The sequence below is a fragment of the Schistocerca serialis genome, chromosome 3, assembly GCF_023864345.2.
Source record: "Schistocerca serialis cubense isolate TAMUIC-IGC-003099 chromosome 3, iqSchSeri2.2, whole genome shotgun sequence".
Classification (NCBI taxonomy): domain Eukaryota; kingdom Metazoa; phylum Arthropoda; class Insecta; order Orthoptera; family Acrididae; genus Schistocerca; species Schistocerca serialis.
In genome coordinates this window covers 110,328,774-110,344,088 of record NC_064640.1, presented here as the reverse complement: position 1 = coordinate 110,344,088, position 15,315 = coordinate 110,328,774, and the positions used below count along the sequence as shown (strand labels likewise).

General features: G+C 38.2%; 1 protein-coding gene across 2 annotated transcripts in view; it reads left to right on the top strand.

Annotated features, from left to right (window-relative positions):
- Positions 1-15,315, top strand: part of LOC126469791 (uncharacterized) — a 120,159-nt gene that overhangs the window by 102,421 nt on the left and 2,423 nt on the right. For both annotated transcript variants that reach the window (XM_050097042.1, XM_050097040.1), the window contains exons 10-11: positions 5,856-6,001; positions 7,775-7,848. In XM_050097042.1, coding sequence (XP_049952999.1) covers positions 5,856-6,001; positions 7,775-7,848 — 220 coding nt within the window. The remainder of the gene's footprint in view (positions 1-5,855; positions 6,002-7,774; positions 7,849-15,315) is intronic.

Below are 15,315 nucleotides of genomic sequence, written 5' to 3'. Positions count from 1 at the left end.
AATTTTGAGACCCCTACTATTAGTTCTGTAGATAGTTCTACTGGTGTAACTGAACTTAGGTAACGTAGACATTTAGTTTTTTTCAGTAACTGTAAAATTTTGCCGTGAATGAGAAGTGTGGGCTCTGTTGTAGGTTTGTGATTAGTGGGTTACAGTGTGGGATTTGTTCAAAGTATTTTAACTGGAGGGAATGAAGTGGGGAGCCAGTGGGCACTCTAGTGAGATCCACTCCTAGAAACGCAGAATCTATAGTGGAAATAAGTTGATAGAGGAGCAGGAGTAAGATCTGTGCCCTTCAGGTGTGGTTTGGTTGAGGAGGGTGAAGGATGCTGTGAAATGGGAACTGGCAGTTTGCAAGAAGGCAACTAGGAAGAAGAGGTATTGAAACAATTGTACTTTGCATATATGCAATAGATATGACCAGCTGTCAGAGCTGAGTGGAGAGGAGCCTCTTGTAGGTGTAGGTAACATGCAGCAGTCCTCAGCAGTTAGGAGGCCTAAGTCAGTTGCAGAGTCTAACAGAATGAAGAAGGTTCTGCTGCTAGGTAGTTCACATGGTAGAGGTGTGGTCCAGGAGTTGCAGGAAGTGTTGTGGAGTCAGCACCAGGTCATCAGCATTGTGAAGCCTAGTGCAGGGTTGGCTCAGATGACTGACAGCGTAGGCGACTTATGCTGTCAGTAGTGGGTGGAACAGGGAATAGTCTTCATAGGGATGGCGAATATGATGTTGGTGGTGTTTCAGCATCATGATTGGCCTCATATTAATGCGGCTGTTAGGCGTGGTAACGTGGGTCTGGAGAAGGCACTGATGACACAGGGAATGCGTCACATTGAAGTGGTGCCAGCTGAGTCTATCAGTAGATCAGGTTTCACTAGGCATGGCTTATACCGCAATAGGTATGGGAAGAGGAGGGTGGCAAAGCTTATAGGTGACAGTATAGTGGGTGGTGGTGGGATTGTTCATGGAAAAATTCCTGTAGTAGTTGGTGTTGGAGCTGCACCTTTTTTAAATTGAAGTCAGCTGATAGGTATACCAGCTTAAAGGAAGCCCCTCTAACTAAGGAATCACCTTCGGAGGATGTCATGTTTCCAAATAGCGAAGGAATTGGCATATTTTGTCAAAATATGAGAGGTATTAGAGATCAAGTTGGTGAACTGCCTATAGAGGTTGACTCTGAAGTTATTGGTATATCAGAGCATGACTTAAATAATTTGACAATTCAGAGGCTTCCTTTGCCAGGATGCAGATTGGCTGGTTGTTTTTCAAGGAGTTTCTTGCGGAGAGGGAGAGTGGCCATGTACGTAAAAAACAGTGTTCCGTTTGAGTCCATATACATATCATGGCACTGCACTGAACAGATATTTAAATGTTGTGCAGAGGTGGTTGACTTTAGTGAAACTAATCTTCTAATTGTTTTTGTTTTTAGGTCCCCTAATTCTGACTTCAGAGCATCTGTGCTCAAGCTAGAGAGGGGTCTTGATTCACTTTATAGGAAGTGCCAGAAATTAGTTACATGTGGCGACTTCAATATTAATTTTGTATACAATTATGCAAGGAAAAGGATGTTGGTAGATTTCCTAAACTCATATGATCTGATGCAGACAGTGTTTTTTCCAGCTAGGGTTCAGGGGAACAGTAGCACAGCCATAGACAAAATTTTTATTCATTCTTCTTTACTAGATGGGCATTCTGTTAGTAAAAGGGTGAATGGCCTTTCAGACCATAATGCACAAATTTTAACACTAATAGGCTTTTGTACTCAAACATGACACATACAACTACAAACTGTAGGAAAGCTAATCCAACGGCAATAGAGAGCTTTTTAAACCTCGTTAAGGAACAAGAGTGGCAGGATGCTTATAGTGCCGATAACATAGATGATAAATATAATGCTTTCCTTAACACATTTCTCATGCTGTGTGAGAGTGGCTTTCCATTAGAACATTCTAAATGGGGTACTAGCAGTAAAAGGCAGCCTGGGTGGCTGACTAGTGGGATAAGGATATCATGTAGAACAAAGCAGGAATTATATCCAAATGTTAGAGGTAGTCACAGTCAAGCTACAGTAGCCCATTACAAACAGTATTGTAAGGTGCTTAAAAATGTTATTAGGAAGACAAAGAGTATGTGGTATGTAAATAGAATAGCTAATTCACAGGATAAAATTAAAACCATATGGTCAGTTGTGAAGAAAGTGTCTGGTCAGCAGCACAAGGTCGACAATATAAAGTCAGTTCGTAGTAAAAACATTTCTGTTACTGATAGATGAGATATATGTACAGTATTTAAGAATCATTTTCTGAGCATTGCTGGTGAACTAAATAAAAATTTAGTTTCTACAGGAAATCGTATAACTCTCTTGGCAAATGCCTTTCCTAGAATGATGTCTGAAATACTCCTCTGTGATACAGACAAGGGGGAGACTGAGTCAATAATTGAATCTCTGACGACTAAGGACTCTCAAGGATATGATGGAGTGCCTAGCAGAATATTAAAGTACTCTGCTGCACATGTGAGCCCTGTACTTAGCCATATTTGTAATTTTTCCTTTAGGAATGGTCAGTTTCCTGAATGATTAAAGTACTCAGTAGTAAAGCCACTTTATAAAAAGGGAGAAAGGGATAAATTAAACAATTTTAGACCTATTTCAATGCCATCAGTGTTTGCTAAAGTTATTGAAAAGGCTGTGTATGTGAGGATATTGATCATTTCATGTCACATAATCTGCTATCAAATCTGCAGTTTGGCTTTAGAAGTCATTTAACAACTGAAAATGCTATATTCTCTTTTCTCTGTGAGGTACTGGATGGGTTAGACAAAAGGTTTTGAACACTTGGTATATTTTTTGATTTAACTAAGGCGTTTGATTGCGTTGATCGCAAAATATTGCTCCAGAAGTTGGACCATTACGGAATATGGGGAGTAGCTCACAATTGGTTCACCTCTTACTTTAACAACAGACAACAAAAGTTCATTATTCGCAGCGTTGAGAATGGCTGTGATGTGGGGTTTGAGTGGGATACTGTCAAATGGAGAGGAAGGGGGGGGGGGGGTTACCCCAAGGATCAGCATTGGGGCCCCTCCTGTTCCTTATTTATATAAATGATATGCCCTCTAGTATTACGGGTAATTTTAAAATATTTCTGTTTGCTGATTACACTAGCTTGGTAGTAAAGGATGTTGTGTGCAACATTGGCTCAGTTTCAAATAGTGCATCTCATGACGTAAGTTCATGGCTTGTTGAAAATAAACTAACACTAAATCACAGTAAGACTCAGGTTTTACAGTGTCTAACACACAATTCAACAAAACCAAACACTTTAATTCCACAGAATGGGCATATGATTAGTGAAACTGAACAGTTTAAATTTCTAGGTTTTCCGATAGATAGTAAGCTGTCTTGGAAAGCCCACATTCAGGATCTTGTTGACAGACTTAATGCTGCCATTTTTACTATTCGAATGGAATCTGAAGTAACTGATCATTCGACATGAAAATTATTCTACTTTGCATATTTTCATTTGCTTATTTTGTATGGTATTATATTTTTTGGTAACTCTTCCCATTCTAAAAGGATATTTTTGGCTCAGAAACAGGCGGTTCGGGCAATAAGTGGTGTAAGTTCACGAACCTTTTGTCAACCCCTTTTCACTAGACTTGGTATTTGACATTGGCCTTTCACTATATATATTCTTTACTGTTGTTTCTTGTTAACAATATCAGCTTGTTCCCAAGAATAAGTACCTTTCACTCAGTTAATACTCAGAAGATATCCAACATGCATTTGGGTGGGACTTCCTTAACACTTTTGCAAAAAAGTGTGTAGTATACTACTGCATCCATTTTTAATAAGCTACCACAAGAATTCAAAAATCTTAGCAGTAATCCACACGCTTTCAAATCAAAGCTGAAGAGATTCCTCATGGGTCACTCCTTCCATTCTATTGAGGAGTTCCTTGGAAAATTAAACTGATTATTATGTTATGTTGTTGATTGTATTTACTTAAACCTGTGGCTTGACTTTTTTGGGTTCATAAATATCTTATTTTTATCTGTTATTACTTTTATGTTGTAATTTCATGTACTGACATGTTCCATGACCTTGGAGATTTGCTCCTCAATTTTGGTTGTACGGAACTTGACGTGTAAATAAAAAAATAGAATAAAAGAACTAGTAGCCCAAAAATACAAGTCAGTGTGACTTTTGTTTTTTATAAATGCCATGTTTCAATGTCTCATACTCCTTTGTCTTGATCAGCACACGAGAAAAACCAAAGAAACAATCTTTCTCATGTTCTATAGCGAAGTTAATAATTGTGTATAAAGTACTGAAATGTTCTTCTAAAAAGCTATGCAAATTCTCAGTGCCATAGGACCAAATATCAAAAATTTCACTTACACATCATTCATAGGGTGTGTGTCGTCTCTGTCACTGAAAGTTTGTCAGCTGAGTTAGTCCACCTTGAAATTACCTTTCATCAGAATGGGTATTGTGAAAGACCAATCAGATGCATGTCGCACTATCAACCAACCTTGTATAAAGTGAGTGATGGGAATAACCATGTGGCATGTAAGTATACAGCTTTCTTGCCTTACTCAGCTCATATTTTTAACAGGATTGATCATATACTGAAGAAACATGTGTGAAGTGTGTTTTTTTTAACACCATGCAAGATTAGAGCCCCTTTAAGGACTGTAAATTATGATATTGGTTTTTGTTAGGTGAGTGTCCACCATATCCTGTCTAGTTGAGGTATGCCATACATTGGTCAGACCGTGAGGACTGCGGAGAAATGACGCATAGAGCATAAGCATCACACATGCTTAAAACAACAAAGCAAATTTGCAATTGTAGAACATTACCTTGATAAAAGTTATCTGATGGAATATAACAACACAAAGATTCAGTTACTGGGATTATGTTAGTAAAGAAGTTGTTGAGATTCAATTAGCAAATGGCCTTCTAATTAGACAGATGTTTTTACCTGAATATTCCATGGAATCCTGCTCTCCCTCTGGTCATGTTTTTAATTAGTATTTCACAGTCAGTTATGCCAATACTAGTTGTATGATTGTGTGGTGGTAGTAGTTGTTCACAGTGTGTTGTCCTCCTGCATACAACATCTTTTGTATCTAGTTGACATACCCCACCCACAGATGTTTTAAGCTACCTTGTACAGTGAACTCTCATTTCATTTGTGCCCTGAAAGTAATGGGGTGTTCACCTGTCAAAATATCGACAGTTATCAAGAACATTAAGTGGCTCCATAGCCAAAGATATCTGAGTTTTCCATGATATTTTTGGTGACTTGTGACAGATACAGATCCATCATAACAACTTAACACATTCTCAAAATGAATATTAAGTGAGACATGTATAAAAACTATTCCAGTTCAAGGAGGGAAGACAAGCATGATACCCTTTTCTGAAATCAGGATAATATTTTGTAGTTTGTTTTCACCAGTTGAATTGGAAAGCCCTTTGCTTGGATGATGAAATGCTATTTTGTTTCTAACAAACTCAAATGATTTGTTCACATGTTATCCTAACTTTAAGAGCCCAACTTCTTCAGGGAGGAGAGGTCCCACATATGTAGAGGACATTCCCATGTGAGCATCTCTGTGAAAGTTTTCCTACAGGTTGCATAAAACTCACAGCTAGGAGTTATGGCCTTTTTAATTATTTATACATAATTTCTTAGTGTATTCATGTTGTTCTGCTTCAAAGCTACTGAAAAGAGCACTGAACAAAAAATTTGTAATGCACACATGGGAAACTGCTGAAGTTTATTATTCAGGTCTGTCTCCTTTAACAACTTTTAAAGTAAACTTGATCATTTTTATTTTTTGGCAGGAGACTCTTTGAGTGAAGATATACTGGAAGTGGATAATGACCGTGCACAGCTGTGCCACTTTGTCCGAAAAAGTTTGAAGTGGCTTAGTCTTTGGCATGGTCCAAAACCAAATCACTATACAGTACCAGAAATCTTAGTAGCAATTGTAAGTACCAAATATAATTTGCCATTTGGAAATGTAGATGTTTGAACTGAAATAGCATGAATGCACATTTGCATCGTATCGAGGAAAGGAGATTGGATCATTAAATAACAGTTCATTCTTTACTTTTATGAGCCCCTATCAATATATGATTAACTAGTACAATGGAAAAATTGTTAATGTATAGTGCTTTTGATAGTAATTTTTATGTACTCAAGTAATAGGTGAACATCAAGTAGCCCTCTAGTTTCATTTTTGCACTATATGTACAGTTATATTGTATATTTCATTCATTCATCTCCTATTAGAGTAAGTATAGAAATAATAAAATTGAAAGTACTATAACATGTTCAAAAGTCCTAGTACATGCAGCCAGAAACAACTTCTATCTAAATCTCACTGTTGTTGGCCGGCTGGTGTGGCCGAGCGGTTCTAGGCACTTCAGTTTGGAAATGCGTGACCGCTACAGTCGCAGGTTCGAATCCTGCCTCGGGCATGGATGTGTGTGATGTCCTTGGGTTAGTTAGGTTTAAGTAGTTCTATGTTCCAGGGGACTGATGACCTCAGACGATAAGTCCCATAGTGCTCAGAGCCATTTGAACCATTATGACACAGAATTTCGAGAATTTCGGCCCAGTACTTATTTTCAGGAGGTGAAAAGTTTAGTGCTGCTGATAGACACACATAAAAGTAAAAGTGATACACTACTTGGCTTTCAGAGCTAATAGTTCCTTCATCAGAGAGGAGAGAGGGATAAGTTGTGGAAGATTAAAAGGAAGGGCAGTGCTCAGACCCCACAGTGAGAGACACCCACCTGTAGTGAGGATGAGGCTTGAAGTTTGATGTTGCGAAGTTCGTTATGCTAAATGAAACATCAGTATTTGTAAACACACGTAATATTACTATTTAGGTAGACTCCCAGAGGCACTTAGTCTTATACAGCCTCCTCTGTCCATTTTACCGTTTAGATGCTGTATGTATATGAAGTTTTTCTAACAGCCCTCATTACCTAGGTCCACGTAATGTGTTTTTTTATCCCCCTGACATGTGTACTTCTAGATATTCTTCAGTTGCTACCTGGGGATGTCAAATTAAGAGATTATGAGATCCTCAAAATGTTTAAAAAAGCAAATAAACTGTGCAGAAAAGATGAACTGTGTAGACTGCTGCACAGTTCAAACATTTTGCATGGCGGTACTTTATGAGCAGTGAACAGTATGAGTATATGTAGTTCCTCACTAGTTTGTGACATTTTAGATTGACAGGTTATGGATTGGTTCTCACATCAGTGATTGTTGTTTGAAAGTGTTATCATATTGTTGTAGCAGTGTAGTTTATTGCCAAGTTCTTTATATATTGTGTGCAGTTTCTTCTGTTATTTCTGACTGATTCAGGTCAGATCTATTTTTGTTGTTTTTCTCCCCTGGCTACAAAGTCCACGTTGAATTAAGATTGCAGTGGTCAAAATTTTCTGTCAAAAGTTCTAGGTTTCAGTTATGTTCCACGTCATTAATTTTGGTTGTGATTGCCGTAACACGTTTTTCACTTTTATAAAGTTTTTGAAAATAAATTTATTTTCTGATTGATCAGCACATGTAAGAACTTAACAGACTTTAATTTTTCTGTAAATTAGAACACTTTGGTGCTCTTAAAGCTTAAAAGATGTGGGAAAACTTTAACAAGGATCTATCAATTAACTGACTTTGCAATAAGGCTCTAAATACTATGTAACTGTATTTCTCTCATATCTGAGAAAATGTAATGTTTCTTCTCCAGGCTGCAGAATTATTTATGGAGGATATTTTTAGGAGAACACTGGATGTAGCATGGAACCACTATGATCCAAAGGGGTATGTATTCTTTGTTAAAAGAGATTTATTCTTTTTCTTTTGATGAAAATCACTTACTCTGTTTCTTAAGGAACAAGTACCTATACATATTTTCACTCCCATCTTCCTTGTTTCATATACACAAATTAAAACTAATACACACATCTGCTTATGTGGAAATTTATATTTTTCTGTACATGCACCTTACCCAGGACCTCAGTATCCACCAACTTTACTGTTCCTGTTGGCCAGTTAAGAGCAAGTAAAGGCATAATAGCAGAGCTTATGTAGACAGTGTAGAATAAAAAGTTTTTTTTTCCCCAAAAGTTTACTATTACCGTTTGTAATCTGTTGTTATTCAGTGACACATTAATTTATGACAGTAGGCCACTCTAATGTAATTTATTGGATGTTTAAGTTTCTACACCACTATTCACAGAAACTTCAGTAAACTGTTACGAGCTAGTAACTTGTATTATAAAGAAGTCATGATTTGTCATTGAAGCATAAAGTAACCCATGTTTAGGATCAACAAAATGAATCTTCAGTAAATAAAAATGCCTCATTTTGTTGTTGCACATGAAACATTCTTTCATGCAAATTGGGAAAGTGTTTTAAGGAATGTTAGGCAGTAGATCAGAGGGTGTGTACTGACGGTTCAGAAAACAGTGTCCTATTGCATTTAGACAAGTGAAAGTGTGAGGATCTCGTATAATATCTTGATTTGATTCAAGCTTTAAGGGTTTGGCAGTACCTTACTCCTAAATAGTATTGGGTGTAACGTGCCAAGTGAAAGTAAATATGGTTACTGGAATTAGTTAATATGTAGTGCAGCTTTCCATGTCATTAAGAAATGTGTTGGTGGCTGGTATTCTTAACTGATGACACTCCACAGTGAGCACCTACTTTCTAGGACATGTACATTATCAGATTGTTACATTGTGTTTCATGCATGAAGTCCATTTTGTTGCTGTTTTGTGCACTGTGTTCGAAGTAAGAATGGCTGAATAAACTTTTATGGCTTCATTCTCATATCTAGTTACAACTTTCCTTGTACCATTTGACAATGTTCCAAATGGCATCAAAAGTATAAAGTAATTTGTGCAAAGAATGTTGTACCTTTAGTCCACTTTTATTTAAATGACAACTGCTGGCACTTTTTGAAACAAACAAATGGATTGAATGCCACAACAAAGTGCAGGGATATTGTAAATTACATTATTGCTTGGTTCAGTGTATTCAGTTCAGTTCTTTATTCATCATTGACCACATACAGTGGAATAGGTTTAGACATTATATATTTAATAAATAACAATTTTTGCAGAGGAGGTCTTTGGTTTAATGCCACATATTTTAAAATGTCTTAAAAACTAATTTCAGTAACATTTATTTCAATTAGTTCTGCTGTCTTATAAAATGGATATTTCAGTAACCACTCATAAATCTTAGCTTTGAAAGTATTATAGGGCAAGGACCAAGCAAATATTTTAAGTTTATCAAAAAGTTTTAAGCTTGTTATTTTATGTGAGTTTATAGTCTTTGTCACTCTGTGTCTTGGAATATATAAGTCCAGTTTGCCTTTAATGTTGTGGAAGTGTATATTCTCTCTGGTTTAGAATTGACATAAGTAAATATTGTATAGATGTGTAGGATATAGTGGACCTGTAGCTGTAGTTCATTTTTCACAACTGATATATGATCCGTGTCCACTCTATTGCACATATTATATTTCAGTGGCAACAAAACAGTTAGTATGCCTGATTATATATTGAACATCTAGCTTCATGCTTTTGAACATGATCTTTTCCGAGTTGGTCTAATTGACGATAGTCTGAGATGATGTACTACTAATGTATAATGCCATGCTGTGCTACTATACTTAGTGCATTTGCTCTGGTTTTGTGGATTATTGTATGTGGCATCCTTTGCTGAGATTCAGTTACTACTGAAGAGAACTATCCCAAAATCCTACTGACAGACTTTCAGAGGTTGTTGATCGCAGATGCTATTTGAGGGTTTTGGTTGTCCACAATAAATTACCTGTTACATTTTATGTACAGTGTAAACTCTTTTCTTGTTTGTGTTGTCCCTGAACTTTAAACATTTGACTAACACACAGCTGTTCTTTGCATTTCACAATTATGTGATGTAATTATTCTTTTTTGTTCTGTTGAATAAATTATATTTTCATGACACTTGCTGACCCCTGTTGTGTCAGACTTCTTGGATACAGATGGCTAGTAATAATACAGTTCATTAGAACATTCTGAATAATTAATACTATATTAATGAAAACCAAACTGATCTTTGCTCACCAGGCTTGGCTGGAGCTATGAAACTGCATACATGGGCTTGTGGTTCAGAACACACTAAACGAGTCACAATTATTGAGTGGTGAATTGATATAAGTTCAGATTGGCCGTATTGTGGTTACACTATTCGCTAGAAAGTGCAAGTACGTAGACACTTGTTGACACAGATGTGATAGCGTTGGTGCATATGGACAGTTCACAAGAGACGTTAAGTCTCTTCATTTCTTGATAGTTGACATGGACTGTGTCACGGCAAGTAGGATGCACGGCGATGTTAATCTGACAGGAACTTCCTGGAAGTAGGCAGGATCCGATTTCGAACAGAACTACTCTCCTGGCCTCTGGTGACACTATTTTGGGGCAGAGGCGTGACGGTGACACCTCGGAAGTATGGGAGGTTCCTTCCTAGCATCTCATTGGGGCCTTGTGATACTGCTTTGCTGTGCAGTATCTCTGTAGTGGTCAGTACTTCTTGCGCCACTCTCGATAACCGACAATGCGGCAACCACAAGTTTCTGAATCACATGATTCAATGATTACACTGCTTGGTGGAAAAATCGAATCACATGCCAGAACAATAAAACACATCTTACATAAGTTTTTGTGTCAGCCTTGCTGCACAGAACTACTCATAAACAACTGTGTTATGTAAACATTAATTGACATTAAAAACAGACAGAATGTTGAAAGCACTGACTTACTAGTGGCAAACATTGTTATTAGTCAGATTGCAGTGAAGCCCCCCCCCACCCCCCCTCCCCAACTCACGCGCGCCCCCCCCCCCCCCCCCCTCCTGCTTTCGTCATATAATACAGTACTGTGGTTTGTCCAACTTGAGAGCCAACTTATCCTGCCCCACATCACCTTGGATGAAACTAAATATAGATATGTGGTGGCTGCACTTAATGAATGAATGGTTGTGGAAGTGGAATACTTCATAGCTTTGCCACCAAGCAGTAAACTGTGGTTACATGGTGTTCAGAGAGACACAGAACATCTATTACTTAAAGTTTTCCACATCTTCTAGGCATACAAGGAGGTCATCTATCTTGTTTTTAAATCCCCTAATATTCTGATGGAACAAATTTTTCTGAAAGCCATTATATATATTATGATCCTGTTTTGTTCTAATTTCTTTCCAGACTGATTGTCTACAGACTGACTATAACCTAAAAATTTGTCCCTCTGGCTCCAGTAATCACAGGGATTTTGTCTTGTGTGCTTATCATCCTCCTTACACTTCCTACAAGATGCTCAGTTAATCTGTCCTTCCCCTCATATTCAGCTGCAGTCTGTGATTTGTGTATCCCCATCTCCCAATTGCAGCAACAGGCAGAGTGTAAATATGACACCATGTTTCTGCAAAACTAATCCACACAGCTCTTTTTTATGTCTGACAGCTGTGTTGACACAGGTCTGATCACACCACTGCAGAACCTCCATAAACCCCACAAATATGTCTGCTGTTGCTGCTCTTATTTCTAAGTTGCTAGCCATGCTGTTCCCTGCAAAATTTTTGCACAAAGCCACTATGTTCTCTGTCACATGGCTAAGCTTGACTCTAGATTTCATGGTGTTTGTGACCCAATCTTCTACACCTACCTTTTCTTGTAGCACTTAGTCTACACCCATCACTTGACTGCTACCCAGAAGTGGGACACTCTTCTTTCTGCTTGATGTTTTACCAACCTAGCAATAAAGTTGTTCCCATGAGTTTGTTGCTCTCTACTTTGCTCAAAAACTGGTTGAGGCTCTTCTCCTATTTCAGGTGACAAGTCAAACTGATTGCTAACTGGGATTTGAAATTTGATTTCGAAGGTGTCCTTCATTTGCTTATTGCTCATTACTGTCTCTCAGCTCCCACAGTCTCTTTTCCCCCTTCAACTTATCTCTTTGAAAATACACCATTTATCTTTATGCTTGAAGGGCACAAATCTTTCTTCCCTATTCCATGATCCTCTTGTCTTCACTACATAATCTATTACTCTGTGGGATATTTCTTCATCTGTCACTTAACTGGGTTCCCCATTATAATCACATCTGCATGGAAAATGAGAGAAAGGCAACCACTCACCTATAGCGGATTGATGCATGGTGCACAGTAAAGGATAGCAGAAAACAGCATTCACACCAGCTTTTGAGCACTGTTTCTTTTTCCAGCAATAGTACACACATTCCCACACACAACAACAACAACAACAACACAGTGGCCCAAACACACACTCTGTGGTTACCTTTCACGTATTTTACGTAATACTCTACCCAGGAATTCCCATAATTATTATACAATCACATCTGTGAAACATCAACCCGCTGTTGTGATGTGGTTCTCCAGTACTAACTAACCTGTGGCAACATCCACATTTGTCACTTGATGCTATCTTTACAGCAAAATAAAAAGCAGTAACGCACACTTACACTGTTATAAAATAGGAATCAGTGAAAACTTGTCTTTTGTCTAACTTGTAAGTGACAGGCAAATGTAAAGGTGGAAGTGAATATGGAAGTAAAATTTTTAGTCTTCCTTATCCATGCACAAGGGATCATACCCACTCAAGACAAAGTTGAAGCTATTTCTTAATTTCTGCAGCCCACTACAACACATGAACTATGCTGATTATTGGGATTAACAAAAATATATCAACATTTTTGGGTGTAATCTTGCATTGTTGGCAGCACCTCACAACAAAAAGCTAAAATATTTGTCCAAACCGTAGACACGCTCTTGTGGATTGATTAAAAGAAAGCTTCCTTTGCCAGAGTGAAAGCTGCTGTGCAGAGCTTGCATTGTTAGCTTGTCCTCATCCTGACGCTCCTCTAGCACTTATTGTGAATGCATCATCAACTGTCATTGGAGCTATAGGGGAACCCCACTTTTACACTTTTCAAAGGACTTCAAAAAATGCTGTAAAATGTGGGAAATAACATTTTAAGTTGTAAAAGTTACATAGAGGATAGCCACTTGCATTTCCAAACTTTATTTGGGATATGTGCACATAATAGGCATCAAAATACTTGTCAGTGACTTTTTTATTATCTAGTAAAAACCAGTGATGTAACTGGAACTGATAACTGCCTGGCAAGCAGAAATGTTTGACTCAATTTCACATATTATAATCGATGTTTTTAAAAAGCCTGCAGCTGTCATTCATTATTTAGTTAACTAGCGGATTATAAGTGGCCAAATGCCAAAACGCACTAAATATGGTTCGACAAAGGCATCACGACAAGCACAACTATCGCGAAACTGTGTGTGCGCAATACAGACAGTTTGGAAATAGTTGTGATTGGTCATGGTATCTTTATTTGAACGAACCTAGTTACTCCCATCAGCTACCATGCCGAATAGAGCTTGGCAGCAGCAGGAGATACAGCACAAATTGTTCCAACTTTTACATGTTTACTGTTTAAAATCTGCTGAGTAGAGCATCCTGGTGTCAAGTTATTTAACCACATAATGTTTGTAAACACACTGATGGCCAACATCATGCCAGCATCATTTTCTGTCTTTTTTCTCCACAAACATTTTTTCGTAATGCGTAAATCGCAGGAAAATTATAAATATGTTGACGCAAAATTGGGAGTGAATTAACATTGTGGACATAGGAAATTCGATGGGAGCAATAAAAAAGGTCATAACTAGTGGGAAAATGCTATTTTTGGGAATGTAAAAGCAGGGCAATACTGTATATTACAACAACTTGTACAACAGACTGGCAACCTATAGCTTTCTTCAGTAAAAAATTATGACCTTCTGAAGCTAGTCGGTCAGTATGTGACCATGAGCTCTACGCAGCATATGTCTCAATCAGAAAGTTTAGATGCATACGTAGAGATAAAGACATTTCATTCTTATGAAAGACCATGAGCCAATCATGTGTACCTTCCTTCAGAAAGCAAACAAGGCATCACCAAGCCAGTTGCAGCATTTGGATCTCATTGTGCAATTTACTACAGATATTCAACATGCTGATGGTGGGTAGAGTAGACCAGGAGATGCATATCTCACATTGATGCCATTGCAAAAGAAATTGCCTTCGTAGCACTTGCCAATACCCAAAAAGGAGACAACGAACTGAAGGTATGCCTCGAAACATTGTCAGGCTTACATCTTAGACATGTTGAAATACTGTGCTTCAGCGTAGCACTGTACTGCAGTGTATCAACCGTTCATTACAACAGATTTCCGCCACCAGCAATTTCCTCTCTCCTCTCCCTCTCTCACCCAGGACTAAGGGCTACTGTATAGATAGTGAGAAAGATATTTGTTCAGCCATATATCAAGAATGATTGTAATGCAGTCATCCACTAGTGCAATGCTTATTGATGCAACAAAATAACTCTGCAAAAAACAGCTTCACTCTGTAATTTCACCCCACTGAATCAGTGATTTATGCATTTCTGCATCAACATTACTGTATCTTTATCACCATCCGAAGAATATCAGTACACACTGCCTGACACTAACTGACTGTTTCTCTTGACAGCCTGAAGCCCATCCAATGCAAGATGCAACAGCAGCCACAACCTTCTTTTGTGAGTAGGTTGCTCACTTTGGCATTCCCCTCTGAATCACTACCAATCAGGGAAAGCAGTCTGAGTCATACTTCTTTAAAGAACTTTCAGCATTGCTTGGCATCAACCAAATTTAAATCTGTGCCTGCCACCCTGCTGCTAGTGGCCTCGTGGAACAGCTCCATCAACAATTAAAGACCTCACTCAGATGCCATGCCACAGAGCATTGGACTGACAGTCTCCCTATTGCCCTAATAGACTTCTGAACATTTTTTAAACAAGACTTCAGTGCATCAATGGCTGAGTTAGTGTATGGAAAAACAATTTGACTGCCTGGAGGACTCTTTACTTATACATCAAATAACACTATTGGAACCTCAGACTTTGCACAACATGTATGCTCACAGATTCACGAGCTCCAGCTAGCAATTTCAAAAAGAACCTTCTGCCCAATGACCATTCATTTTCTGTGACTGACTGTCCTGCAAACAAGTTGTCGTCCTACACAGTGCCATTCAAAAATCTCTACGATTGCCATACTATGGTCCATACACAATATTGTCATGCCACCACAGAAAATTCAGTCTACCTATGGTGACACAGAATGCATCTGGACTACCACTGCCACCATTGCCATTGGGGGGCAGCATCTAACACCAAG